This window comes from Peromyscus eremicus, chromosome 11 (genome assembly GCF_949786415.1).
Source record: "Peromyscus eremicus chromosome 11, PerEre_H2_v1, whole genome shotgun sequence".
Taxonomy (NCBI): Eukaryota; Metazoa; Chordata; class Mammalia; order Rodentia; family Cricetidae; genus Peromyscus; species Peromyscus eremicus.
The window spans coordinates 46005031-46032754 of NC_081427.1; the positions used below are offsets into that span (position 1 = coordinate 46005031).

At 37.7% G+C, this 27724-nt stretch overlaps 1 protein-coding gene across 2 annotated transcripts in view; it reads left to right on the plus strand.

Annotated features, from left to right (window-relative positions):
• Ipo11 (importin 11) overlaps positions 1-27724 on the plus strand; it is a 177731-nt gene that overhangs the window by 46899 nt on the left and 103108 nt on the right. For both annotated transcript variants that reach the window (XM_059276102.1, XM_059276103.1), the window contains exons 10-20: positions 1192-1384; positions 2078-2230; positions 4484-4527; positions 7688-7778; positions 11570-11617; positions 12321-12426; positions 16407-16533; positions 17410-17443; positions 18084-18124; positions 18765-18881; positions 27256-27369. In XM_059276102.1, coding sequence (XP_059132085.1) covers positions 1192-1384; positions 2078-2230; positions 4484-4527; positions 7688-7778; positions 11570-11617; positions 12321-12426; positions 16407-16533; positions 17410-17443; positions 18084-18124; positions 18765-18881; positions 27256-27369 — 1068 coding nt within the window. The remainder of the gene's footprint in view (positions 1-1191; positions 1385-2077; positions 2231-4483; positions 4528-7687; positions 7779-11569; positions 11618-12320; positions 12427-16406; positions 16534-17409; positions 17444-18083; positions 18125-18764; positions 18882-27255; positions 27370-27724) is intronic.

Here is a 27724-nt window from a genome sequence, read left to right on the forward strand (position 1 = left end):
CCATCCATCCATCCATCCATCCATCCATGCATGCATGCATGCATCCATCCATTCATGACAACAGAGTTTCATGTACCCCATTATGGCTTTGAATTTGATATTTAGGTAAGGAGAATCTTGAACTTCTGATCCTCTTGCCTCTGCTTCCCAAGTGCTAGGATTACAGGTGTGCACTACCACCCTTGGGACCTTTTTTCCCCCTTGCTCCTAGTTTGTTAAGATAACAAGTACTTTCATGTAGCATCTTTAAAAAAAAAAAAATTTCCGTTTCTTTATTTGGGGTGGGGGACAGGGATGAGTATGCCATAGGTCACATGTGGGGGTCAGTAAACAACTAAGAGAAGTTGGTTCTTTCCTTCTGCTATGTAGGTTCTGGAGATTGAGCTCAGATCCTCAGGTTTGGCAGCAAGTACCTTTACCTGCTGAGTCATCTTCAGCCTCTCCTGTAGCGTGTGATTACTTGTAACCTCATGTGTTATTTAATGCGTTCTTTGTCTCCACATTCCACTTTCACCTATAAAACATTTGTAGGTTAGATAGAGACTTGGTCACATTTAGGACATTTGCCACGAGAGAGGCTTTGATAAGACTACTTCTTGGTAGTACTGAGTCTGATACTAACTCATATTGGGAAGACGGCATCTGGCTATCTGTGTGCATGGTTGGGTTGATGAGGGAGCTCTTACAGCTCTTGGGCAACCTTTCTACTTTCCCTGTGAACAGCTATTCCCCAGAACTTAGATGATGATAGCATCTAATTCTGCCATTTCTTTTGATTCATTAGCTGTAAAGAGGACATTTCTCTTTACAACTATTTGATATCTCAAAATATGGTTCATAGGAAAGGCAATCTTAATCTTTAATGACTTCGTCTTACTTTTGTTCTTTTAAAAAGCCTGTATTATGTACCTAATTTTTTTATATCATATTTACTCATTGTTATCAAGTTAACTATGGTGAGATCTTTTTGGTCCCTGCATTAGAACTACTAGAAAGTTCTTTATGAGGTATAGCTTAGAAAAATCTACAATTTATGATATATTCCAGGAAGGGTTATAATATATGTGAAACTGGTTGTGCCTGGAATTCCCATGAAGGTTTAAAACTAGTTAAATATTTATTAGTAAATTGGAGTAATATAGTCTATAAAGATTTTGTACAAAATACCATTCAAGCTTTTTTTCTTTATAGCTCTTGGACTTCTTGGATCAGCACCCCATTTCATTCACTTCTCTAATTCAGAGGTCACTGGAATTTTCTGTAAGCTATGTTTTTACTGAAGTTGGTGAAGGCGTTACATTTGAGCGATTCATTGTCCAGTGCATGAATCTTATTAAGATGATTGTCAAAAATTATGCCTATAAGCCATCCAAAAATTTTGAAGGTAATACTTCACTGATTGTTTTAAAAAAAATTTTAATCTAAGTGTTATGTAATTGCTATTTTGATACAGTTTTCTTGAAATTCATTTTAATCTGAGAAACCTATTTGTATATATAATGAGAAACACTTTACAATTTAAATTGTGAATACTGGCTTTTAAAAAAGCCAAATTATTTATATTTACTGAGCTGTTTCGTAGCACAGTACATGACTTGAAACTTACACAATTTAAGAATTGTATTCCACAATAGCTACTACAGCTCCTGTTGTACTTATTGCTATTTATAGAATAAAAGTTTTCTCTGACTTATAAAGTTGAATTGCTTGTAGAGAAGGCTGAAATATATGCTGTGTTATTTGGAATGCTTTCTTGTGTAGGTGTCAAGATGAATGAGGAAGCCTTGTTGTAGTGAGGAGGGAGGAAAGAAGAGACGAACTGGGAGGGAGATCATTTTGTATGTTGGGACAACATAGCAGTCGTGTATAAACTATAGTGGTTAAGATAGAGCTGGACTGATGGGCTGATACATTACACATAACGGGAAGAGTGCCTTTAAAATATGTTCATAATAAATACGAAGAGATTCATAACGAAATATGTCTTTTCTTCTGAAAGTATATTTTTCATTTCAGTTATAAGATCCAGCTTAGAGAGAATGGCTGTCCTATTAACTGGGAAATTTTATTTTTCTAGATAGCAGCCCTGAAACAATTGAAGCCCATAAGATTAAGATGGCATTCTTCACATACCCCACGTTGACAGAAATATGTCGAAGATTAGTCTCTCATTATTTTTTATTAACTGAAGAAGAACTGACAATGTGGGAGGAAGATCCAGAAGGCTTTAGTAAGAATTAATTTTTCAGTTTTCACATGACTTGTCTTTCTCTTTCATAAACAAATACGTGTTTGAATGATAGGTGATGGGGCAAAAACATTGCATTTTATTATAGCAATTCTGATTTTGGCTCTTTTTTTTTTTTCTTTTGTCTGTTTGAGACAGGATCTCATTGTGCAGCTCTAACTGTCCTCAAACTTACCGTACAGGCCAGGCTAGCCTTGAATCACAGAGATCCACCTGCCTCCGTTCCTGAGTGCTGGGATTAAAGGCGTGTACCACAATACCCTTTGGCTTTTTAAGTAAAGTTTGGAGCCCCAGTGGTGCAGCCACTTAGTGTGTGTGTGCTGCTTGCTACACAGTGAACTCACCCTCTCATACCCTTCAAACAAGTGAGACATGAAAATAAGGTGCTCGTTCAGATGCATCACATAGTGGTTTTTGTTCTAGAAAAGAGACCTTTAACATTTTTATCTGTCCTTACCTGGGCATGGTGGTACACGCCCTTAGTCCCAGCACTTGGGAACAGAGGCAGGTGGATCTCTTGAGTTTGAGGCCAGCCGGGTCTCCAGAACAGCCAAAGCTACAAAGAGAAACCCTGTCTTGAAAAAAAAAAAAAAAAAAAAAAAAAAAAAACAAATAAAAGAAAGAAAGAAAGAAAAGAAAAACAGCTGTTCTTATGTAGTTTAGAATGAAAATGTAAAATTAACTACTTATCTCTTACAGATCAGTTTCAATTTTGTGACTGCATATTTGTATATTAATTTTTATGGGAAAGCATAGGTGCTTCGGATTGAACCCAGGGCCTCACAAATGTCTTCTACCCTAAGCCGGTTTGTTTGTTTGTTTGTTTGTTTGTTTGTTTAAATTACATTTTATTTATTAGTGAGTAGGTACACGCGCCTGCACAAGTAGAGGTTCTTTTCTTCTGCTCTCTAGGTCAAGGATGGAACTCTTGTTGTCAAGCTTGACAATAAGCACCGTTACCCTCTGAATCATCTTGCATGCCCCTGAGAGTTTTTTTTTTTTTTAATTGTTAAAATGCTTGCTGTTTTCTTTCATCTCTATATTCCTTATCAGTTCTGTCTTCATTGTAGTAGTTGCTAGAAGAGTAGCATAAGTCTGCTAAGGTCCTTGTTATAGAAAAGAAAAGAATCCTGTGTCTAATAAAATGTCTGTGTGGGGCTTCAGAGATGGCTACTGAGTACAGTGTTTACCTATGGGAGTATGAGGATCAGAGCTTGGATCCCTAGACCCTCGTAAAAGCCATGTGGGCATAGTGGCCCACCTGTAATCCCAGGGTGCAGAATATGGAGACAGAATTCCTGGAGCAAACTTGTTAACTAGATTAGCCTGAGTGGGGAGCTCTGGGCCCAGGGAGAGACCCGCTTCACTGTATAAGGTGGACGCTCATTAAAGAAAACACTACTTATGTGCACTTATACACCCCTACTCAAATGAACATATGAAACACATTTTCATGCATGTATACATATTTATACATATTATAGACAGGTATATAATGCCTGTGTGAAGCCCCTTGGCTGCACCAGGACTTAGGCAATGTTAGCCTCTTTCTGCTGCTTTGACTAGATGCCCAGAGTTACACAGATTGCTTCAATATTTTAAGATGCTTAAACTTTTGAGGACAGTTATTCTCTCTGCTTTTATTCAGGAGTTATTTTAAGCTATTTGGAAAATGGATTATTTCATTGCACACTGCATCTTTTTTTCCCCTAATTAGAATCTTATTTTTTCTTAATGTAGCATATATAATTTTATAGCATGTAAATGAATTTTGAATATTGAATCCTTAGGCTTTTTTTTTTGTCCTAAAATATTTTTCTTGAATTTTAAATATACAGAGAAAATGTGTGGGAAGTGTGACAAGTTTTAACTTGAGAATCACGACTGCAAGCATTAAAATGATTCTCAGGGTTATAATGCCATAGTGTGTCTTGTCATGTAATGGGGAAATGCAGGAAGTTTGAGCTTTCTTCCACTAAGAACTTTTTTTCCCCCACAATTTTTTTTTTTCCAGGAAAGCAAGAGTGCTCAAAAGGGATTTAATGAGCAATTCATGGAGATTGTAAAGTACACAAATGTGATCTTGTAGCAGGAGGAAGGGAGTCTATAGAGTCTCAAGTTCTCAAGGATGTGCATCTAGTGTTAGGTTTCAGACAACCCACATGAATGTTATGCTTTTGGAAGCATCTCTTTGGTGTTTGTGGAGAGCATCATTTGTCATGTTTTTAATTGCAGCAGTGGAAGAAACAGGAGGGGACTCTTGGAAGTACAGTTTGAGGGTGAGTACTATTGAAAGAAAAGTTGATGGGGAGGGTGAGTACTATTGAAAGGAAAGTTGATGGGGAGGGTGAGTACTATTGAAAGGAAAGTTGATGGGGAGGGTGAGTACTATCGGAAAAAAAAGTTGATGGGGAGGGTGAGTACTATTGGAAGAAAAGTTGATGGGGAGGCGTTAGTGTGAATCTAAAACTCCACATTGGGGTTGGACAGAGGTAACTGCTTGTAATTGCAAAAGTATTCCAGAGAAAATGAATTAAATTATGGATTTTAGTTGAAACTTTTTTATTAAGATGAGGATGGTAGGCTGCTATTTTGTTAATTAGCTTGTTTGAGAAATAATTGTCATTGTACAAATAGAAAATATTTAAATGAAATCTACTTTTGCATTAGGATGATCCCCTTTAAATATTTTCTTCTTTTTGATACCCTTTTCATTTATTTATTTTGGTTTTTCGAGACAGAGTTTCTCTGTGTAGCCCTGTGTCCTAGAACTTACTTTGTAGACAGGGCTGGCCTCAAGCTCACAAAGATCCTCCTATCTCTCCTTCCTGAGTGCTGAGGTTAAAGGCGTGCACCACCACTGCCCAGAGATACCTTGCCTTTTTTTTTAAATGCCGAATGCCGTTATTGAAGGAGGGAGGAGGTCTTAAATACAGGCTTACAGCACAATGGGAGAACCCCAGAGGGCAGAAGTTCGCTACTGATGTTTTACAATCTTGCATCTAAGCTGTTAACACCCATTATGCAGGATACATAGACAAGGAACTTCCCTTAAGCATTCAGGAGGGTGGAACCCAGCAGGGAATTAGCATAGGGAGGATATCAAGGTCAAGGTCAGCAAGCAAGGCAACAGTTACCTAAAACGGGGGCCAGGGCCCTACAGGTCCCCCTTTTACTAAAAAATGAGCTTCTGACTTAGGTTGCGTGGGACATCAGCAGGTCACCTTACCTGTCATGGAGACGCCTGCCCAGGCCACACAGGCGCTCTGTCTTAGGTTGATACCTTACTTTTTAATAAAGTATTTATTGTTTTACAGTTTCATATATTAATATAGTGATATGCTATATTACTCTTACCACTTAGTATGATTCTCAGAAGGATACTTCTAAAACACATTTATTGGTAAGATAAAAATATTGTCTTCAGGAATATTTGTAAAATGTGCTTATGGAGCTGTTCTTTGTTAATTATTTTTACGTTACTTGCTAATTTTTTGTGTTGTTGTGTTTATTGGAGAGGATGGGGCGGATGACTGGGTTTCACAGTATAGACCCAGCTAACCTTGAACTTGAAGAAATAGGCCTCTTTCTGCCTCCCAAGTGCTGGGATTAAAGACATATGCCACCACATACATGGCTGGTTTTGTTTGTTTTTGTTTTCTGTTTTAAATATTTTTATTTATTTATTTATTTATTCATTTATTTATTTTATTTAGAGTCAAGGTCTCACTATATAGTCCTGACTGGTCTGGAATTCACCATGTAGACCAGACTGACTTTGTTCAGAGAGCTGCCTGCCTCTGCCTCCCAAGTGCTGGCATGCTTGGCAAGATTTTATTTTTATTTTATGTATATATGTATGTGTCTGTGTGTAGGTTTGTGCACATTAGTGTAGTGCCCATGAGACCAGAAGAGGATATTGGTCCCCTGGGGCTGGTGATATAGGCAGTTGTGAGCTGCCTGGCATGGATGACTTTTAAAACAAATTTAAAAAAAAATGTGTATGCACATTTTGCCTCCATATAGTCTGTGCACCTCATATGTGTCTGTTACCCAATAAGGCCAGAAGGTGGTGCTGGAACTGGTGTTACAGAGGGAGTTATCTGCATGTGGGTGCTGGGATTCAGACCTGGGTCCCCTGGTCTTCCACCTGGTGCTTTTCACCTCTGCACCATCTCTCTAGCCCCATGACTCAGTGCTTCTTTCTTGTTGCTGTTTATTTATTTACTTTAAAGCTTTCTTTAGTTAGCAGTTCATTTATTCTTTTTGTTATTTTTTTAAAGATTTACTTATTTTATGTATATTAGTGTTTTGCCCATGTTTATGTATATGAACTATGTGTGTGCTTTGTGTCCAGTAGTTTTATGGGTATTGGATCCTAAGCAACTGGCATTATAGTTGGTTGTGAGCTACCATGTGGGTGCTGGGAACTGAACCTGGGTCTTCCACAAGAGTGGCAAGTGCCTTTAATTGCTGAGCTATCTCTGCAGCCCATGCTTGAATACTTTTAAGAATCCAGATGGAGCTGGAGAGATGGTTCAGTGATTAGGAGCATTTGTTCCTATTGCAGAGGACCTGACTTCAGTTCTTGATACCTACATGAGGACTCACAACCGCTCTTAGCTCTAGTTTCAGGAGGTCCAGTGACTTCTGGTTCCATGGGCACCAAACATACATGTGGTTCACTTACATACATGCAGGCAAAACCCCATACACATAAAATAAAAATACTTAAACAAAAGAATCCAATTAAAGCATTCTTTATGTAGCTTAATAGTTTCTGTTACTGTTTGTGTTTCTTAAATGGTGAATTGAATTTACAAACTTCACTGGGTGGCCTTATCTATGAAAACACATTATTAAAAATAATAACTCCGTACTAGATACTCAGTCATTTTGCTTGCATATAAATGAGTATGGCTGCAGAACGATTTTTAAAGTACAACAAATTAAAGATACTTTGAGCTGAGTGATGGTGGCACACACCTTTAATCCCAGCACTCAGCAGGCAGAGGCAGGCGGATCTCGTGAGTTTGAGCCCAGCCTGGATCTACAGAATGAGTTCCCGAACAGCCAGGGCTACACAGAGAAACCCAGTCTTGAGAAACAAAACCAAACAAACTTTGTATACATGACACCAAATGATTGAAACACTGAAAGAAGTTTTCTGTTATGAATTGACTTCATCTTGAATTCCTTTGTGTTATTTTTTAGACATGGTGGTAGAGATAGAAGCCAGGGCTTCATGTATGTTCTACTAGGAATCTGTTCAAGCACTAAGCCCCAGCCCCAGTAGTTTTGTTTTTTAAGAAATCAACAGTTGGAAATACTTGTTTTAGAATTTGAAAGATGAGTGTTCCTTTGCTTTATTGCAGTAGCCAATACAATATGGCATTTTTTTCCTTAACTAAGAATCTGTTCTTTTTCCTCCCACTCTAGCCTTGCACTGAAGTATTATTTATAGATATATTCCACGAATATAATCAAACTCTTACTCCAGTACTACTAGAAATGATGCAAACTCTTGAAGGTAAGTTGTGGTTTATGATAGTTTTGTCATTTAATGTTCAGCTAGAGTTGCCTAAATGCTGTGTTCACTGCTCTGTTTTGGTCATACACTGAATTTGAGAAAGACTGAATGTGTTCTTTTCCTGCAAGAGTGGCATTTGAAGTCAGTCTTGAATTACAATTTTGAATATGATGCATCTTGCTGTTGTAAACATAACACCATAAACCAAATGACAGGTGTAGTACTTAGGGAAACTTTCTCTAGAGCATGTTGTAGAAAGTAGTTAGAAAGGCTCAAATAATTTGTTAGCTTTATAGTTGTAGCAGTTAGATAGGAGATAGATTTAAAAGAAGATGACAAAGCAAATTTTGGATATTTGATTATTTTACTTTTATGCAAGTAATTAATTGCTAATAACTTTGATTAGACTGTCAAATGACCCAGCAAATTTTGCATATTTAGTAGTTAAATACTAAGTGACTTTGATTAGACTGTAAGTTTCAGGATACATTGGTCACGCTGGCTTTATTCATTCTTTTTTTTTTTTTGTCGGAGCTGAGGACCGAACCCAGGGCCTTGCACTTGCTAGGCAAGCGCTCTACCACCGAGCTAAATCCCCAACCCCTTTATTCATTCTTTACCTCAGTGCTTGGCATGCTTCATTATTATTTGTTGATTGATTGCCTTGAGCAACTAATTGAATATGCCGGGAACAAGAAAGTGATCAAAAGTGCTCCTAAACTTTTAATCGTTACTTCATATATAGTGGTTGGAGATTGACTTGCACTTTTGGAGTACTTTTATATAAAAAAAAGCCTTTAGAGAGAAAAGGCTTCAAAGACAGGAGTAGGTGAAAGGCCCCTCAGACAAGACAAGCAAGGCCTTTCCCTGGAGGGATGGGGGAGTATGAAAGTATATCCTGGAGAAGAACATGTTGGTGGAAGCTGCTGAAATCCTTAGAAGGCAGAAGGCAGTGCAGAGAATAGATTATCCAGTTAGTTGGGTCAAGACTTCTGTGGGTGGAGATGTAAAGAAACCCGAGCCTGAGGATCTCTTGAAGAGAAGGAGATTCTTAATCTTTCTTGTTCTCTCTGAATCCTTTTAGAGTTTGTCTCTTTAAATTATGTGCCAAGGGAAGAATAAGCTGCTCATTTATTGTAGTAATCTTTAAAGGTAATTTGAGCTTTGTTTATTTTCATGTTATTTACTCACAATATATAATTAAATTTCTTTATGGGTAGTTAGAGATTGCTAAACTTGGTGATGCTTATACTACTTATGTTACTCTGCTTTGTTTTTGCACACTTCTTAGTCTACCCTCAGCTTAAGTTTTTAACCACTTTAGGAAAAGACAGATGTGTTAGGTAGTTTTATGTCTACTTAACATAAACTAGTCATTTAGAAAGAGGGAACCTCAATTGAAAGAATGACCCCACCAGACTGACCTATGGGCAAGCATGTGGTACATTTTCTTGATTGATGATCGATGTGGGAGGACCCAGCTCACTGTGGGCAGTACCACGCCTGGGCTAGTGGTCCTGGATGCTGTAAGTAAGCAAGCAGGCTGAGCAAACCATGAGGAGCAAGCCAGTGAGCAACACCCTCTGTGGTCTCTGCTTCAGTTCCTTCCTCCAGATTCCTCTTTGAGTTCTTACACTTACTTCCCTCAGTGATGGAGTGTGACCTGAGAGTTGTAAGGGGACATAATTTTTACTTCTCCAAGTTACTTTTGGTCTTGGTGTTTTATCCTAGCAATAGAAACCCTAAGACAACAAACTATTTAGGTTACATTCTTATTGGTTGCTATCTGTGATTAAGTTTTTCAATGACTTCCCAATTGGGTGTTCTTTCTGGTTCTGGATCAATTTGCTAATTTTGGATTGTACTTACTCTAGCTTATTGGAACATTAAACTTAACAGTTCATACTTACCAGTAATAAAGTACTTAGAAAAACATTATAGGTTTTTTTCTTCAGGAGCTACATTTAGGTAAATTGTGTTTTCCAACTGTGGTGTCCTCCTTCATGAATAGTACTGCAGGGTCTGCCAACACTTCATTCTAAAGTCTTTACATTTCATAATGACAGTCATTTTCTGTTAGTAACTTTTGTTTTATTGCTAGCCTTTTATTTCATGTACTGTCATACATTTATTCTTTTTTTTTTTTTTTTTTTTTTTTTTTTTTGGTTTTTCGAGACAGGGTTTCTCTGTGTAGCTTTGCGCCTTTCCTGGAACTCACTTGGTAGACCAGGCTAGCCTCGAACTCACAGAGATCCGCCTGGCTCTGCCTCCTGAGTGCTGGGATGAAAGGCGTGCGCCACCACCGCCCGGCTATTCATTTTTTAAGAAATCCTGTCTGTATGAAGTGGGTTAATGCATAAAATGTGATGTGTAGACTAGGGTGGCCTTCATTTGTGATTTGTGGTGAACTTCCTGCCTCTTCATCCTCCACTCCCAAGTGCTGGGATCATAGGTATATGTCAACATACTCAGCTCTTTTTTTTTTTTTAAACAGTTTCACTGTTTCTCAGACTAGCCTTGAACTTTTGATTCTTCTGCCTTGGCTTTGCCTCCTGAGTGCTGGGGATACAGGCCTGCACCGCTACCTTTTGATTGCATATGTCTGCCCATTTTCTCCCACTCCCACTCTCTATCCCCATATGGTTGATCTTTTTATTCTCACTTTGAAAGGATTCCTTTTGTAGTGAGTAGCTACAATACTGCTTGTCATAAACATTTCTATTATATGCATTTGTTACTGTTGTTTTGTGATCGTGGGGATTAGATCCTAGGTTTTATCCAACCTAGGTAAGTGATCTACCACTGAGCCATATCTCCATCCCTATGTGTGTGTTTGATATCGTGAGGTATGTTGTACTTCACTGAGTTTGGAAATTAAGTTGTGATTAAATACAAACTTGAGTGACTATCAACAGATGAATGTCTAAAAAAGTGAGATATGTACATACAGTGGAATACTACTTAGCATTAGTAAAGAAAGAATTTATCATTTATGGCAACATGAATGGAATTGGAAAATACTATGATAAATGAAATATTCTATTTTTTCACCTATATGTGAATATAAAATAATCAACTTCATAAAAGTCAATAGTAGAATAGTGGTGAGAAAGGTTTCTGGTGGGGAAATGAGATGACGGTGGGTCAGAGAACGTCAGGTGGAATAACTCAAGGTTCTTTTACGGTGGCAAACAATAGTCAGCAGGAGGCAATATCAGATGCTAATTTAAAAAAATTAAGTATTTGAGATGATCGTATTATCTAGCTTGGTTGAATTACTGTACATTGTTTGCATGAATCATCTTTTTATACTTCATAAATGTATATAAATCAGATATTTAAAATACAAGTTTAAAATAGTACTTTTTAAAAGTGAGTTTTGCCCCAAAAGACAAGTACTGTGTGCTCTTACTCATGTGAAGTAAGTAAATGTTGATCTCAGAAGGTGAGAAAAGAATGGTGGCTTCAGAGGCTGGGGAGAAGTCTGAGTGGAATGGGAGGAGGAAACTTGATAGGTGGCTAGTTCTCCTGTGCTGTTGTATAGTAAAGTAACTACGGAACAATAACAGACTTAGATTTTAGAAACTTAGACAGACAGGCTGTGAATGTTTTTACCATAAGTGTTTGATGCCTGTGTTTAACTTGATTTAAACATCACACAGTGTATGGATATATCAAACTTATATGTTCATGTATAATTTTTATCAGTTAAAATTAATTAAAAAATAAAATTAATTTGAAAGTTTTAAATGAGGGTTTTTTATTTTTATTGATATTTTCTTTTTTTCCAGGTCCAACCAATGTAGAAGATATGAATGCACTGTTAATCAAAGATGCTGGTATGTTGGACTTAAGTGATTTAGAAATGTATATTTTTTGTGCTGTGAGAATTGTGATGTAAAAGTAGCTAGAATATAGGGATTGTCAGTTGCAGGAGATAATCAAGTATACAGTTAATTCTACCATTGTATGAATGGTTCATGCTAAAGCATGTGCTAAAATCAAGGGAGTTATGCAAGGGAAAGTTTCCCTTTAAAGAACTGTAACACCCGATTGCAAGATTGAGTAGGAGTCAGCTACACAAGGTGAGGGTGCCAGAGTCGGTTTTCAGAAGGACTGCAGTGTTTAGGAGGACTTGAAGGTAAGATGAGCTAGGAGAGGTGGAGTTTAACATCTGAGTATACTTTGGTTTAACTGGACAGTAACAAGCAGTTCAGGGATTGTTGTGCAAGATGAGCCAGAGAAAAGTAAACTGGGACCAGATCATAAAATACAGCTTCCGTTCAGAATCAGATACTGTTTTATATTTGAAATTGACCCATTAGACTGGATTTAGTTTTCTGTTTGAAAATACTGAAGAGTGGTTGGGAAAAACCTGGAATCAAATAATTTAAGCAATTTCTCTAAAATGCTTTTAGTAATCTCTATTCTATGTTAATACTATATATTTTCCTTAATATATTTCATGTTTCAAAGTAGGTTCAGAGTTTTATATAAGACCAAATATCTAAAATCTTTAATTTCTTTCTTTTTTCTTCCCAGTGTATAATGCTGTGGGATTAGCTGCTTTTGAGCTGTTTGACAGTGTTGATTTTGATCTGTGGTTTAAAAACCAACTTCTTCCAGAATTACAAGTTTCTCATAATAGGCAAGTAAACACCTACTTTACTTTCTTGATTTTTGAAGTTTAAAAAAAAAAAAAGTATGATTTTGGTTATATTTAGCACAGAAAAGAATATAAGACTTACAAATATTATAACAAATATAAGCAAAAGAATTATCTTTTTTAGAAAAAGATTTATTTATTTATTATGTGTACAGTGTTCTGTCTTGCATGTATGCCTGCAAGCCAGAAGAGAGCACCAGATCTCATTGTAGATGGTTGTGAGCACCATGTGGTTGCTGGGAATTGAACTTAGGACCTCTGGAAGAACAGCCAGCGCTCTTAACCTCTAAGCCATCTCTCCAGCCCAAGAGTTATCTTTTATGTTACTTTACCTTAAGTGTAAATTCTGAAAGAAGTATTTGATGTAATGAAATAATTTGTAGGCAAAAAGAAATAGAACTTTATGTAGAGATGAAGGTAGAGCACTCTGAGTTCCTGGAAGAAGCTGTGCACAAAATAAGACTGTTGGCGGCAACCAGGTCTGAGATCATAATCAGCTCAACCAAAGTGATCTTCATGAAGAGTGACTGTTGTGGAGACCTTGAGAGAAAATAGAGGAGGCGATGGAGATGCCTTGCTTATACAGAAATTGAACGTACTTTGAGTTTCCACAGAGGTGCCTAATTTATTATTACCAGCTCCATGTGGCAGTTAGTAGCACTTTTACCCCATTCTTTTGCTTTGCATTGTGTATTTTAATCTGTAATGGACCAAATGTAAGAAGAAAGAGGGTTTTTTAAATGACTTTTGTAAGTTATTTCTTGTTCAAAATTAGGAACTAGAGAGCTGGAGAGAAAGCTGTGGTTAAGAGCACTTGTTGCTCTTGCAGAGGACTCACAGTTAGTTCCTGGCACCCACATCTGACTGGCTCATAAAGGCCTGTAACTCCAGCTTCAAGAAATCCAACACTGTCTCCTGGCCTCTGTGAAGACTGTGAACATACACATACTCTCGATACCCTCCACATTACATGTCATGTGCGCGTGCATATGTGTGCAGACACACAATTAAAACCTCTTAAAATATAGTAAATTAAGACTATGAAAAGTATTTCAAGACTATGAAAAGTATTTCAAGAGACTTTTTTAGGGCATGTGTGTGTAAAGGATCAGCTGAGCTACTTCTGTGTATCTAGTATCTTGTAGTCAGCATAGTACATAGTCTTAGATAAGTAAATATTTGTTGGCTACATTACTAGATGAATAGAAAACCATCTATATGTAGATTATTTTATAAATACTTAAAGTCATTGAATTAGAGATTTGGATCCTAGCACTCAAGAAGCCAAAGCAAGAAGACCTTGGGTTTGAGGCCAGCTTGTATCACATAGTGAATTTGAGGCCACCCAGAGCAGCATAATGAAACCTGACTTTAGTCCACAAACAAACATCAGCAAAGTTAAAAACCTGAAGATACTTTAAAAGAAATCTCACCAGTTAAGTAGTAACTTATGGCTTCTACTCAGTCATTGATTGAGTTACCAAGTGTTTTAGCACTTGGAATTTACTGCGTCCTCTGGAGGCCGCTGTGTATGAAGTAGCCTCTGATAGTGCTTTGAAGGAGTGGGAACACACTCACTAGAGAGCAATGGGAGGCCATGTGATTGAAGACCTTACTGCCTCATGCAGCACCTCCCCTCATTTGCCACTGAACACTTTGAAATGTACTTAGTGCTGCTGAGGACATGAGTTTTCAGTTCATTTCAACTTCAAAGCCAGAGCTCTGTAAAATGTGCTCTGAGTACGTGTTGAGGTAATAATACTGTATGTTTGGATAAACCAGAAATACTTGGTTTACTTCATATTTTCTCTTAGATTAGTGACCTGGAGCAGTGTTTCTCAAAGTTTAACGTACGTTTGACTCCCTTGGTAGGTTGTCCTTTTATGTGCAAGTCCTGGTCTAGTAAGTGTTGTACATAGGCCAGTGCTTTCCCAGCCCATGATGCTGCTGTCAGTTCAGGGACAGACCTCCGAGGCCTGGTTACTGTAAGCCTAAGCTTGCTGGATATGACTGTGTCTCCTTGGAATTTCTGAGTTTTATTTTCTTTATTTAGAGTAGAACTGAACATGGAAATCTCTGAGATTTCAGTCTTAAGGCTGATAGTTTTGTTACTTCACACTGCACATGTCTTATTATTACTGATTTTGTGACTATTCAAACAATTCCTATCCCTTGAAATGGCATTTCTCCACTTTTCATTTAAGTGGTATTTATCTTACAGGTTCTCTCAGATCTGTGTACATTTACTGGTTTTAACTCTTTTCCTGGCCTGTATACTTTGGGGCCAAGGAATGTTTACATACATTTTTTTGAAACTTAGTGAGCATTTTTTTCCTGTTTGCTCAATCATCTTTTAAAATTGTGACCTTCTAAAATAACTGTGTACTCATCAGTTTGTTTCATTTATACCCAGAAATATAATTTTGTCACTTAAAGTTTATGTCAAGAAGATACTGTTTTAATAGAATTCTAGGACAGAAATATTTTGAATTTGAATTTGTGATTTTTCTTCTTACCTAAGAAAAATCATGGGAAATTTCACTTTAATAAAAACAATCAGAAAAATTGTGTATTTATTACTGCTAATTCTTTACAATTTCAATGATATGTCACCATATTTGTTCTGAGTCATGTTTGGTAATTGCATACCTCTTTCGGAATCATTTAGCTAGAATCAGCAAGCTTATACAAATACTACTTAGGTAAACATAAAAGCCTTTCACAATGATCTGAAAGTAATATTTATGAGATTGATGGAATTAGAAACATTGAATATAGGGTGTTACTATTAAGATCAATCCATGTGAGTCTGTTTAATGGGTAATAGGGATTTATTAAGAGGAAATACACTCATGAACATAGAACCAGGTAAACAGCTGAAGTTATCCTCTGTTTTGACTGGGAGCCAATCCACCTGGCAGTTGGGTCAGACCAGGAAGCAGGCAGCAGGGAGAAGGTACTTGTGACCCTTCTTCCTTTTAAGAGGTCACATACAACAGAGAAGCACCGCCTTCAGGCCCTATAGCCCAAGGTCATATATGGAGCAAATACCACTACATGTTATTATTATTTTGATACAGAGACCTGCCAGCTGCAGGATTTATGGTGTTAGCATTGTTTGTGGTTCCTTGAGAAAGAGAAATTTGTATACCTTTCTATGCTTCAAATTGCTTTATGTGTGATACTGCAGATCCAACCCAGGATCTTTCTCATGTGAGACAAGTGCTTTGCCACAGAGAGTCACCCTAGCTTTTGCATTTTGACCCAGGGCGTGTCCTCACTCAAGCACTCCTTGCATTCACTGTCTCAGTGTCCTAGATGCTGGGGTTATTGACCATTACAGTTCATTAACACAGAAGAATCAGAGAACACCATGTATGTACCTAAGAACTTTGATTTTGAGCTGGAGAGATGGCTCAGAGGTTAAGAACACTGACTACTCTTCCAGAGGTCTTGAATTCAATTCCCAGCAACCACATGGTGGCTCACAACCATCTGTAATAAGATCTGGTGCCCTCTTCTGGCCTGCAGTCATACATGCTGTATACATAATAAATAAATAAATAAATAAATAAATAAATAAATAAATAAATAAATAAATAAATAAATAAATAAATAAATAAATAAATAAACAAACAAACAAACAAACAAACAAATAAGTAAATAAAATCTTTTAAAAAAAGAACTTTGATTTCCTTAGATCAGGATATTATTGTTTCTATTTAGAAGGTGATTTTTATCTAAATGCAAATACATGCTGTATACATAATAAATAAATAAATAAATAAAATCTTTAAAAAAAAAGAACTTTGATTTCCTTAGATCAGGATATTATTGTTTCTATTTAGAAGGTGATTTTTATCTAAATGCAAATTATATTTTTTACTGCTCTAAATGAAGTAAACCTCTTAAAATACTGAACATTTGAATTTTCTGATTTTTTTTTTTCCTCTTCCACCTAGGTATAAACCGTTGCGACGCAGGGTGATTTGGCTCATTGGTCAGTGGATTTCTGTGAAATTCAAGTCTGACTTGAGACCCATGCTGTATGAAGCAATCTGTAACTTGCTTCAAGATCAGGATTTAGTGGTATGTCAGCCTGCCGAATCAGCATCTCTAGACCTCAGAACCTCCTCTACCCTATTCAGAATTCTTTCTTTCTTAAAAATGGCTCTAGAGAATATGCTCGTTACTATTACAGGTGAAGGAAAGTGTAGCACTTAGGAAGGGAATGGGTTCTTAGCCAGGAAACAAAGGTTTTAGATATTATTGTAAAGACCAGAAGGTAGAATGTAGTCATGTTACTTGATTTGAGAACTAAAAGTATGTTAGCGGATGTCAGCTTGGCTGATAAAGTCAGAATAATAATAAGAAAATGCTGCTCTCTGTACACCCAGATGATGTGCTGTGTGTAATGAAATATGTGTCCCAGAGTCTGAAGCTTGTCTGTTGGGTTTAGAAAGCCTCAGATCATTTGGGAGTTAGGAAGCTTTGCTGTAACTGAGGTTAGATTAAAGGTGGGAGCTCCAACTCCCCCTTCTCCCTTCCTTCCTGCACCCTTCACTTGCGTGACTTCCAGCTTGCCGGGTTCCTTGTTTTCATGGGGCTCTATTTTCTCTCTTCCCTGGCATCTCCTGCATGCTACTCTTCTTTGGTCCTGTGCTCTCCATTTACCTAATGGCAAAGTATTTTTCTTCTTGGAAATGCCTACTGCCATAAAGGGTTCTTAAGCAGTTACAGGAAAACTAGAAAGGTCAAGAAAATGATGCTTGTACTTTATGTCACTTGTTAAACTAATAGTGACATCCTTTCAGTTCCACATGGTATGTGCCCTGTGATTTAATATAGACAAAAACAGGAAAGCAGTTTGGAATAAGTTGTCTGTCATTAAGAACTAATGATGTTCAGTAGTTCTAAGAATGATTAAAAAACTCATTGTACTTTGATTTTTTTTTTTTTTTTTAGGTCCGAATTGAAACAGCAACAACTCTGAAGTTAAATATCCTTCAATTTTTTTTTTTTATTTGCAAGCTTCTTGCAGTAGTTTTTAAAACTTAATTTATTTGATGTGTATGGGTGTTTTGCCTACAAGTTTGTGCCACATATGGACCTAATTGCCTGAGGAGGCAAGAAGAAATTGTCAGATCCCCTGGAACTGGAGTTAATGTATGGTTGTGAGCTGCCCCTTGGGTTCTGGGAATCGAACTCAGGTCCTCTGGAAGAATAGCCAGTGCCCTTACCTACTGACCCATCTCTCTAACCCTACAACAATTTTAATTAAAAAAAAAAAAATGAAACTTGAAAAAAACTTTCTAAAGGACTTAACTGTAAAGAAGTTCAGCTTTTTTGTTGTTTTGAATTACCTGGCCTGAAACTCTACACAGTTGAGACTAGCCTTCACCTTCCGGTCCTCCTGCTTCTGCCTCCCAGTGTGGTGGGGACTGTAGGTCTGCACTGCCACCCTGAGCCTTATGGTTCACATTTTAAAATTGGGTACTGTGAAAATTGGTAGGATAGTTAAAATGTATTTTCCCCAGCATATATGTTTTATAAACATATATTTGGTATTTCAATGATGTAGATGTATTTTCCTCTTGATAAATTTCGTGCATTTTCAGTATTCCTTAACAGCTTTTTACCTGTTGATGATTTTGAATTTAGAACAGATCAATTTTTACCGGTAAGAAAATTAGTTTCAGGGTTGTATAACAATTTTTACTTACGTCTTTGGAGTACACATATTTTATAACTGAATTTATATGTATTTTTAATATTAAAAAACATACCTTTATGTGTGTGTGTGTGTGTGTGTGTGTGTGTGTGTGTGTGAGAGAGAGAGAGCATGCTTGTGGCTTGTCTGTGGAAGTCAGAGAAGAGCTTGAGGTACTTGGTGTCTTAGATTCTTAGAATAACAGGCATGTATTTACAGAATTTTATCTCTATGCAGCGTCTGATAAGGGCCACATCAGTTCATTGGCCTGCTGAACATAACAGTTCATGTTCTTTTTGCTTTAATTCATAGCCTTTTTATATTGATGTCTGCAACAGCTTTTCATAGAAATGTAGTTACAGGGCACAGATAACAGCTTAGCTGACCAAAGCAGTTTAGTCTTTTAAACATTACAGTTTGTGGATAATTAAGATTCTGATGTATACACCTTTAGCAGTAATAAAGGAAAAAAAATTCTTACATACTGGCAGCTTGTGTAAGTATTACTAAGGTTTTATATTTTTGTATCTTACTGCTTTGACATATTTATGTTTACTTGTATATGTCAAAGTCTATATTTCAGAACCTCTGTTCTTTCTTCTGCCTGCAGTATTTGGAGACCATGTTCACACTGCTTTTTCAGTTACTGCAGCAAGTTACAGAATGTGATACAAAGATGCATGTTTTGCACGTCCTTTCCTGTGTGATTGAAAGAGTCAATGTACAGGTAATTATGTGAAACAAAAACAAGTGTCACATGAGAATATGTATAGAATTTAATATCTTTGCTTTATCTATGTTGTGGAAAAGATATTCTTAAAATACTTATAACATATAGGTTATTATTTCTTTTATGTGTTTTTTGGAATTGACATTATATTTGAATTTATTAAAAGTGACTAAGAAAAGTCAGTTGTGTTGACTAGTGCTTATAACCCAGTATGTCCACAGATTTTTTTTTAAGGGTTTATTTTGTGTGTGTATGTGTGTGTTTGTGTGTGTTTGTGTGTATGTGCACACACATGCCATGGAGGTGAGAGGCCAGCTCTGGGGAGTAGGTTCTCTTCTCTCACCTTGTGTACAGGCAGGGTTACTGTTTGTGCCACTGCTCGGCCTTTGTGAGCTCCTGGGTGATTGTCTTGTTTCAGCCTCACATTTTGCTAAAGTTTTTGGATTGCGAATGCTCACAAGACAGCCAGCTTTTTACATGTATTCTGGTGATCCAAGCAGATCAGGTGAGGCTTGCTCAGCAAGTGCCTTTATTTACCCACTGAGCCATCTTCCTGGCCCTTTTACTTAAATTTTTTTTCACTTAAAAATTAAAAAATTGTATGAAAATGTAATACAAAATAAATATACAAAAATCTAGTACAAAAATAAAATACTATATATAGTATAATATAAAAATAAAATACCAAATATATATGTATTTGGTATTTTTGCTCACATCATGTCCATGGTTTAGTATAAAAATGATATGTAAAGCTTTTTTTCTTCCTTTTATCTTTTTATTTATTTACTCATATAATATATCCTGACTGCAGCGCCTCTACTCCTCTTCTTCCCTCCCTCACCACCCCTCTCCCCGATCCACTCCTCCTCTGTTTCCCTTCAGAAAAGAGCAGGCCTCCCAAGAGATATCAACCGAATATGACATAGTATGTTACAGTAAGACTAGGCACAAACCCTCTTATCAGGGCTGGGACAAGCCACCCAGGAGGAGGAAAAGGGTCCCAAGAGCAGACAAAAGAGAGACATCCGCCACTTCCACTGTTCGGAGTCATACAAGAGCACCAAGCTAACAACCATAGCATCCCCATGCAGGCTCTGTGATTGCTGCTTCGGTCTCTGTGAGTTCCTATGAGCCCTGATTAGTTGATTCTGTGAGCCGTGCCTCCCCGTCTTCCATGGGGTTCCCCTACCTCCACCTACTGTTTGGCTGTGGGTCTCTGCATCTGCTTCCATCAGCTTCTGGAGAAAGCCTCTCTGATGATTGGGCTAGGCACCAATCTATCAATATAGCAGAATATCATTAGGAATCATTTCATTGAATTTTTGTGTTCAGATCTCCTCTAGGTCTGTGAGCTATTCTGCTTCTGGTTCCTGGCCATCCAGGTAACATCAGACATGCATGGGTTCCCTCTCGTGGCTTGGGTGTCAAGTTAGATCAGTCATTGGTTGGCCATTTCCACAGCTTTTAGCCAGTAGTCTCCTAGTGCATCTTGTAGGCAGGACAGGTGTGAGTCAGGGGTTTTGTGCCTGGGTTAGTGTCCCAGTCCCACCACTGGGAGTATTGCCTAGTTAGAGAAGAAGGCCAGTTCAGGCTCAGTATCCTCTGTTACTAGGAGTCCTCACTACGGTCACCCTTAAAAGTTCCAGGAGGTCTCCATTGCACTAGGTTTCCACATCGCCCCTAAATCCAACCCCCCCACTCCCATTCCAGTCATCTCTCCCTGTACCCTCTGCACCTCCCTCCTCCACCTGATTCCACCCTGATCTTCATGAAAAACAACTCATCCAAGAAACAATGGTATAATTTGTTTATACCTCTGGCTTTTTTATATCTTAGTTCTCTATTTTATATAGTTTTTGGAAAGCAGAGAAATATTTCTAGGAAAGATAGCTGGTTTTGGAGTTCACAGACTGAGTCTACTCTTGTATCTACTTATTGGTGAATTCAGACACCTTGCAGTAATTCTAGAGCTGTTGATGAGAATAGCTACTAATGACTGAGTGATAATGTATACAATCTTCTATGCCAAGTGTTCTGCATGTATTTCTCATTTAATGCTTACAGCTTACAGACTTCTTTGGTGAGAATTTAAATGAGTAACTGGTCAAAAGTTTATATTTTGTTGTGGATTTTTGAGGCAGAAACTCTTGTAGCCCAGTCTGGCCTTAGACTTGCAGTGTAGCCAAGAATAACTTTGAATGTCTGATCTTCCTGCCTCTTTCTTGAAATTGTTGGGATAACAGGTATGTGCCATGGTGCTCAGATAAAAGTTCATAAATTTTGATGGTAGTGCTAGTATTCAAATTAAACATTGCTTAATTGCAATGGCAAGTTTGAGTCACTGTTAATTATTTTGAACTGATCTTGGCTCTGGTATCTTAATGTATTATTTCTTAGCATTTTGGGTTTTTATTAATAAGAATTACATTATTTCATTTGGTGATGGTTTTTGAACATTGAGTTTGCTTATGTAGATGTTTAACTGAAGGTGTTTTTAAAACTGTTAAGTCTCTGACCTTGCTAGTCAGCTTGAGTAAGGTCTTTAAACTTATGCCATATACAAAATGGGAATTAGAATTTTGACTTCAGCCATTTACAGGATTTCATGATATAAAATTATTACAAATATGCTTTAGAGTATTATACATTTGTAGTAAATTTTTGCTAAAAATGTTGATTATAAAAGCATGATTTGTGTATTTACTTGTCAAAATCTGGCTAATGAAAATTTCTTGAAAGTTTTATTTTCTTCTTGTACAAATGAATTATTTTACACGTGTCTCCTGAAAATGCCATTGCGTTTCTACTTATGCTTGTCTTCTAGGACAAAAGCTTAGGTAGTTCAGGTGGGAACATAACAGCTTGAGGTACCCACTATACATTCTTATTTTCTAAGATAGGAAACGGTTAAAGAAAAAGGGAGTTCTTTGATTCTTTAGCTTTTGGTAACCATTGAACAGCTCATTATTTATATCCTTGTCATACATACTTCAAACTACCTTTCACTGGCTGAATTTGATTTTGTCTGATTTTTATGTTTTAGTGAAGTCATTATCTTTGTACCATAGGGCACAGTTACTTGAATATTAGTTCTTTTATTTTTATTTTTATTTGTATGGATGTGTTTGCATGTATGTCTGTTCACCTTGTACATGCCTTATACTTGAGGAAACCAGAAAAGGGTGTTGGATCCCCTGGAACTGGAGTTAAAGATGGTTGTGAGCCATCATGTGAGCCCTGGGAATCAAACCAGGTCCTCCGGAAGAGCAGCCAGTGCTCTTACTGCTAAGGCATCTCTCCAAACCCATGAAAAAAAAAAAGCATGATTAAATTATTTCATTCCTGATGCCCTACAAATCTATAGTTGAAATAAACATGCAATCAAGTTTTATGACAAACAGTCTTTGAGCTTCCATATATCCGAAGAAAAAAAATTAAAGGGCTTCTGTGAAATATATTGTTGAAAACTTTATCTAAAAGATAAAATATCATTTAGGATTTATAACAGTGTTGACTCCTGCTTGACCTGTTGAATGGTTCTGAAGCGAGGGGAACTGTGGAATTGGGAAATGATAGCTATAAAGTATAGACATAGATGAAGAAAAGGAGACATGGGATAGCTTCGGGAGGGTTCTGGGTTAGTAGCACAGACACCTGAGTTTTATTGTCTACAGCCTTTATATACCCAAAGCAAGGGGAGCAAAAAGACCTCCTCCTTTGAAGGACATCGGGGTTCAAGGTACAAAGTACAGTCAAGTGTAAACACTTCCTTAGTATTCAAGACATCTGGTAACCACGCCTTATGGCAAAGCATCCTGTAAATAGGCCTTGAGGTATAAGATACCTGGTAACCACACCTTTAACCAAAACATCCTATTATGCAGCCTTGCAGGGGAAAACAAGCTCGGACCCTCTGACCTTGAGTCAAGATGAAAACAAGCCGCAAGCTGGGGTCTCTGTGGCCCCCACATAACAGTTTCAAACCTCCTGAAGACAGGGCCCTTGTTAAAGCATTTGTTACACTGTTGCATATTTTATGTTACTGTTTCAGAATATGCTAGCATTGTACAGTGAAGATCTCCTTTAATTTGAGACTAGCGTTCAGACTCAGCTCCTTCCCACCTCCCAGACTCCCAGAAGAACACTTAACGTGAGGTGGATCCTTCAATACATCCTAAAGTGTATATTATTGATTATTCACATGATGTTATATATCAAGATGAACGGTCTCGAACTTAAACTTCATACGAGTTGATTAATTAGTAAATGCCCCCTTTCCTTTCTCTGCCTCTGGCAATCACCATTCTCCTCTGTCACTCAATGAATTTGACTGTTTTAGGTTCTTCTTAGAAGTGGAATCAGTGTTTAAAGGCTGAGTAGTATGTTTAATCATTCCTGTGTATCCTTTAGGAAACCAAAGCTTGTGGATGCTAGTTACTTACATAAAATGGCTTCACATTCCTTCATGTATTTTAGGTCATATTGGGATTACTTGTAATACATAGCATGTTGTAAACAGTTGCCATACTGCACTGTTTGTGATACAATAACTAGAGTGTACCTTTACACACACACACACACACACACACACACACACACACACATACACACATACACACATACACACGTACGTTGTTGGTTGTTTTGTAGCTCTTTTTTGGTGGGGCCCACCACCCAGCTCCCAAATAAATAACACACAGAGGCTTATTCTTTTTTTTTTTTTTTTTTTGGTTTTTCGAGACAGGGTTTCTCTGTGTAGCTTTGCGCCTTTCCTGGAACTCACTTGGTAGTCCAGGCTGGCCTCGAACTCACAGAGATCCGCCTGGCTCTGCCTCCCGAGTGCTGGGATTAAAGGCGTGCGCCACCACCGCCCGGCTACTTCTGTAATCTTAATCTTACTCTGTGGCTTACTGTGTAGCTGGGTGCCTGGCCCCTGATGTCCTCCTCCTCTGTCTGCTAGATCTTAGATCTCTTCTCCCAGATTTCTCCTATTTATTCTCTTTTTCTGCCAGCCTTGACTATCCCTTCTCCTGCCTTGCTATTGGCCAGTTCTTTATTAGACCATCAGGTGTTTTAGACAGGCATAGTAACACAGCTTCACAGAGTTAAATGCAACATAAACAAAAGTAACACTTCTTAAAATAATATTCTACAACAAACACACAATGGATAGTTTCTGTTCAAGGTTGGTTGGGACAAGGATTTATGGATACTGTACTATCTATACATGCTATTTCTCTGTGTGTGTGTGTGTGTGTGTGTGTGTGTGTGTGTGTGTGTGTGTGTATCCTTTTTAAAAAAAAATTCAATTGCCAATGTGCTAATAATCTCTTGGTGATCTTTATCTCAGTTCTTTTTGACAAGTGCCTTGACATGAGATGGCCGAAACATTTGATAGTTGCAGTTCTGAATGTTTCAGGAAACTTGTAGCTAGAGTTTTCCTGCCTGGCCCACAGTCAGGACAAATCTCTCTCACCTGCCAGTCCCACAGCCACTCAGACCCGACCAAGTAAACACAGAGACTTATATTGGTTACAAACTGTACGGCCGTGGCAGGCTTCTTGCTAACTGTTCTTACTGCTTAAATTAATCCATTTCCATTAATCTATACCTTGCCACATGGCTCGTGGCTTACCGGGATCTTCACATGCGGCTTGTCATGGTGGCGGCTGGCAGTGTCTCTCTCTCTCAGCCTTCCACTTCCCAGCATTCTTCTCCTTGTCCCGCCTATACTTCCTGCCTAGCCAATGGCCAATCAGTGATTTATTTACTGACCAATCAGCAACGCACTTGACATACAGACCATCCCACAGCAGAAACTTCATACTGTTTTTCATTAATGAAAGTACCATTTTGTACCTGATTAGAATGTGCAAAGGTTTCTCCTTCAAATGCTCACCACTTACTGTTTTAAAAATAATCTTGCTGACAAGTATGAGGTAGTACCTTACTGTGCTTTTGACTTTATTTATGCGATGACTCTAATACCTTCTTGGATTTGTTTCAAAAAATACTGTACAAGTGATTATAATTGGCCTGCTTCAAAATTCATGTTATAATCCTTTTTAGAATCATGTATAGAGTTTTTTCCTTAATCTGATTTCACTGAAAAATCTGAAGATTTTTAAAAAGTTTGCAAGGATAGGTCAACATTCACCTTACTTCATTATCTAACAACGTTTTATTCCATGTTGTAGCTGGAGTTTTCTCTCTGGGTCCTGCCGAACCCCGGCCATCCGACAGCCCACTTATAAAATAAACACACAGACGCTTATATTATTTACAAACTGTATGGCCATGGCAGGCTTCTTGCTAACTGTTCTTATATCTTAAATTAACCCATTTCTATAAATCTATACCCTGCCACATGGCTTGTGGCTTACCGGCATCTTCACATGCTGCTTGTCATGGCGGTGGCTGGCATTGTCTCCTTCCTGTCTTCCTGTTCCCTCAATTCTCTTCCCTTTTAGTCCCGCCTGTACTTCCTGTCTGGCTACTGGCCAGTCAGTGTTTTATTTATACAGAGCGATATCCATAGCACCATGTGCTCTTGTTTTGTCTGTCTAGTGGTGCAGGTTATCACTGTAAACTGCTTGATTGTAGTCATAGACATCATACTAGCTAGCTCTCTCTGTAAAAAATAGGTTCCTCATCCTGAATCCTGAAATCTCCATTACATTCAGAAAATGTAATACAGATGCATTTTTTTCTTCAAAATTTGTGGTGTTTTTTAACATTAATTGACCTGGCTTTATATAATTGGAATGCTCTGGAGATAGACTATTTAGCAAAATTGAGTTAACTGTTGAATAGATGTTGATTGTTTACTATAATGCTATAATTCGAGTTTTGAACATAAGAGTAAATGAGTAAATATGAGAAAATAAGGTAAGACATGAGTCTTTTTAATATTCAGTTTACTGAACTTAAATATTTTGGGGGAAGCATCTAACTCTTAATTACCACTGTTACCAACAGGAAGGGTTAATAGTTCTGTAGGTTTGCTACTCTTTGGGAGTTTGGTATTGTATCAGCAGAATTAAAAAACTTTTGTGGGAGCAGTATTGAATTTAAACACATGAGGTAGAATTTGATAATGTTGAAGGTCTGGTGGTCTAATATTTTATTTACCAAGGATGCTCTGCCTATAGAATTTCAATTATTATCCTAAACTTGGGGCTGGTTTTTCTTGTCTCTTTGTATGTATCTGCCCATCTGTCCGTCTATCTATATGCCCTCCCATCCATCCATCCATCCATCCATCCATCCATCCATCCATCCATCCAGGTGTTCAGTAAATTCACTATTGGACCAGTGAGGTAGCTAAGTGGTAAAGGAGCTTCCTGTGCAAGCCATTATGATGAACTGAGCTTGATCCCTGGAGCCCACATAAAGGTGGAAAGAGAGAACTGACTCCACAGAGTTGACCTATGATGTCCACATGTGTACTACTGATTCCCTCCTAACCCTGTGCCAATAATGAACAAACAAATGCCCTTTGAGGCTGTGCTTTAATCTGTATTTCAGGTTATATTTTAAAAAACAGACTAACTTAATCCATACTTACTGGGCATAACAATTTTGTTGTGTCTGTGTATTTATGTGTTTGTGCGTGTGCAAGTGCATAGGTGTGTGAGTGAAGGCCAGAGGACAACTTTCAGTTTTTGTTCCTCGGGAGCCATCTACGTTTTTCTTAAGATAGGGTCTCTGAGTTGTCCAGGCTTGCCAGTTAGGCTAGTGTGGCCAGCCAGCAAGACCCCAAGGATCTCCTTATCACCACCATCTTTTCAAAGTTGGAATCACAAACATGCGCCCAGCTTTTTTCTGTGGGTTCTGTGCTTTGGATTCAAATCCTTGTCCTTTCACAGCAAACCCTCTTCTAACCGAGCCTTTTCCCTGGCCCAGTTTCACCCTTTGGAAGGGTTCTACCAGACCTCTTGTGTGCTACTCTCTCATTATTACCCTTGCCAGTTCTTTGTGAGGCTTGTAGACATCCTTTCTAGTGCCTTGTTCTCAGGGAGATGGCATCAGAAAACTGTAGACGCAATGGATAAATGCTGACTCATTAAAATACAATGTAGTTTAGATGTGTTTTATTAAAAGTTGGGATGTAACACTATTTTTATTAACCTCTAAATAATGTTTCATATCATGAAGTTTGTATTCAGTCAGTATCTTTGATGCTTACGTAAAATTATTTTAAAATGTTTTCCATAGAACCCTGTGTTTCTATATAATGTCTGATTTACATTAATTCAGTAAATTAAGTAGTTTATTGCCTAACACTTCATCATGTTTGTCAGGTGTCTCAGTTATCGCCTTTCTTACTGAACGGTCCTGTTGTTTCCCTTTTTCTGTCTTGTGGTAGATACGACCGTATGTCGGCTGTTTGGTACAGTATTTACCTCTCCTTTGGAAGCAGAGTGAAGAGCACAACATGCTGCGATGTGCCATTCTGACCACACTCATCCATCTTGTTCAGGTGCGTTAGCTCTTCTGTTTCTTAGTTGTTCTCTTTGTTGTTTGTTTGTAACTTTCTCATTGTTATCGTGTGATTCATGTTACTACTCAGGAAAATCTTCACATTAGATTTAGGCTTTTAAAATGTGTAATCTATACACTTTCAAAAATAACTACTTATTTAACATATTTTTGAGGATATTTCAAAAGCATTTTCTACTTTAAAAAGAAATTTCTTTTGTTAATATTTCCCAGTGATTTTAGATCCCGTGACATGTGCACCCACATACAGTTTTTCTAGTGTTCAGAACGTATCAGCATGAACTTGCTCTGGAGTTTTACTTTTTTCCCTGGATTTAAAGTAAATACTTCCCTTT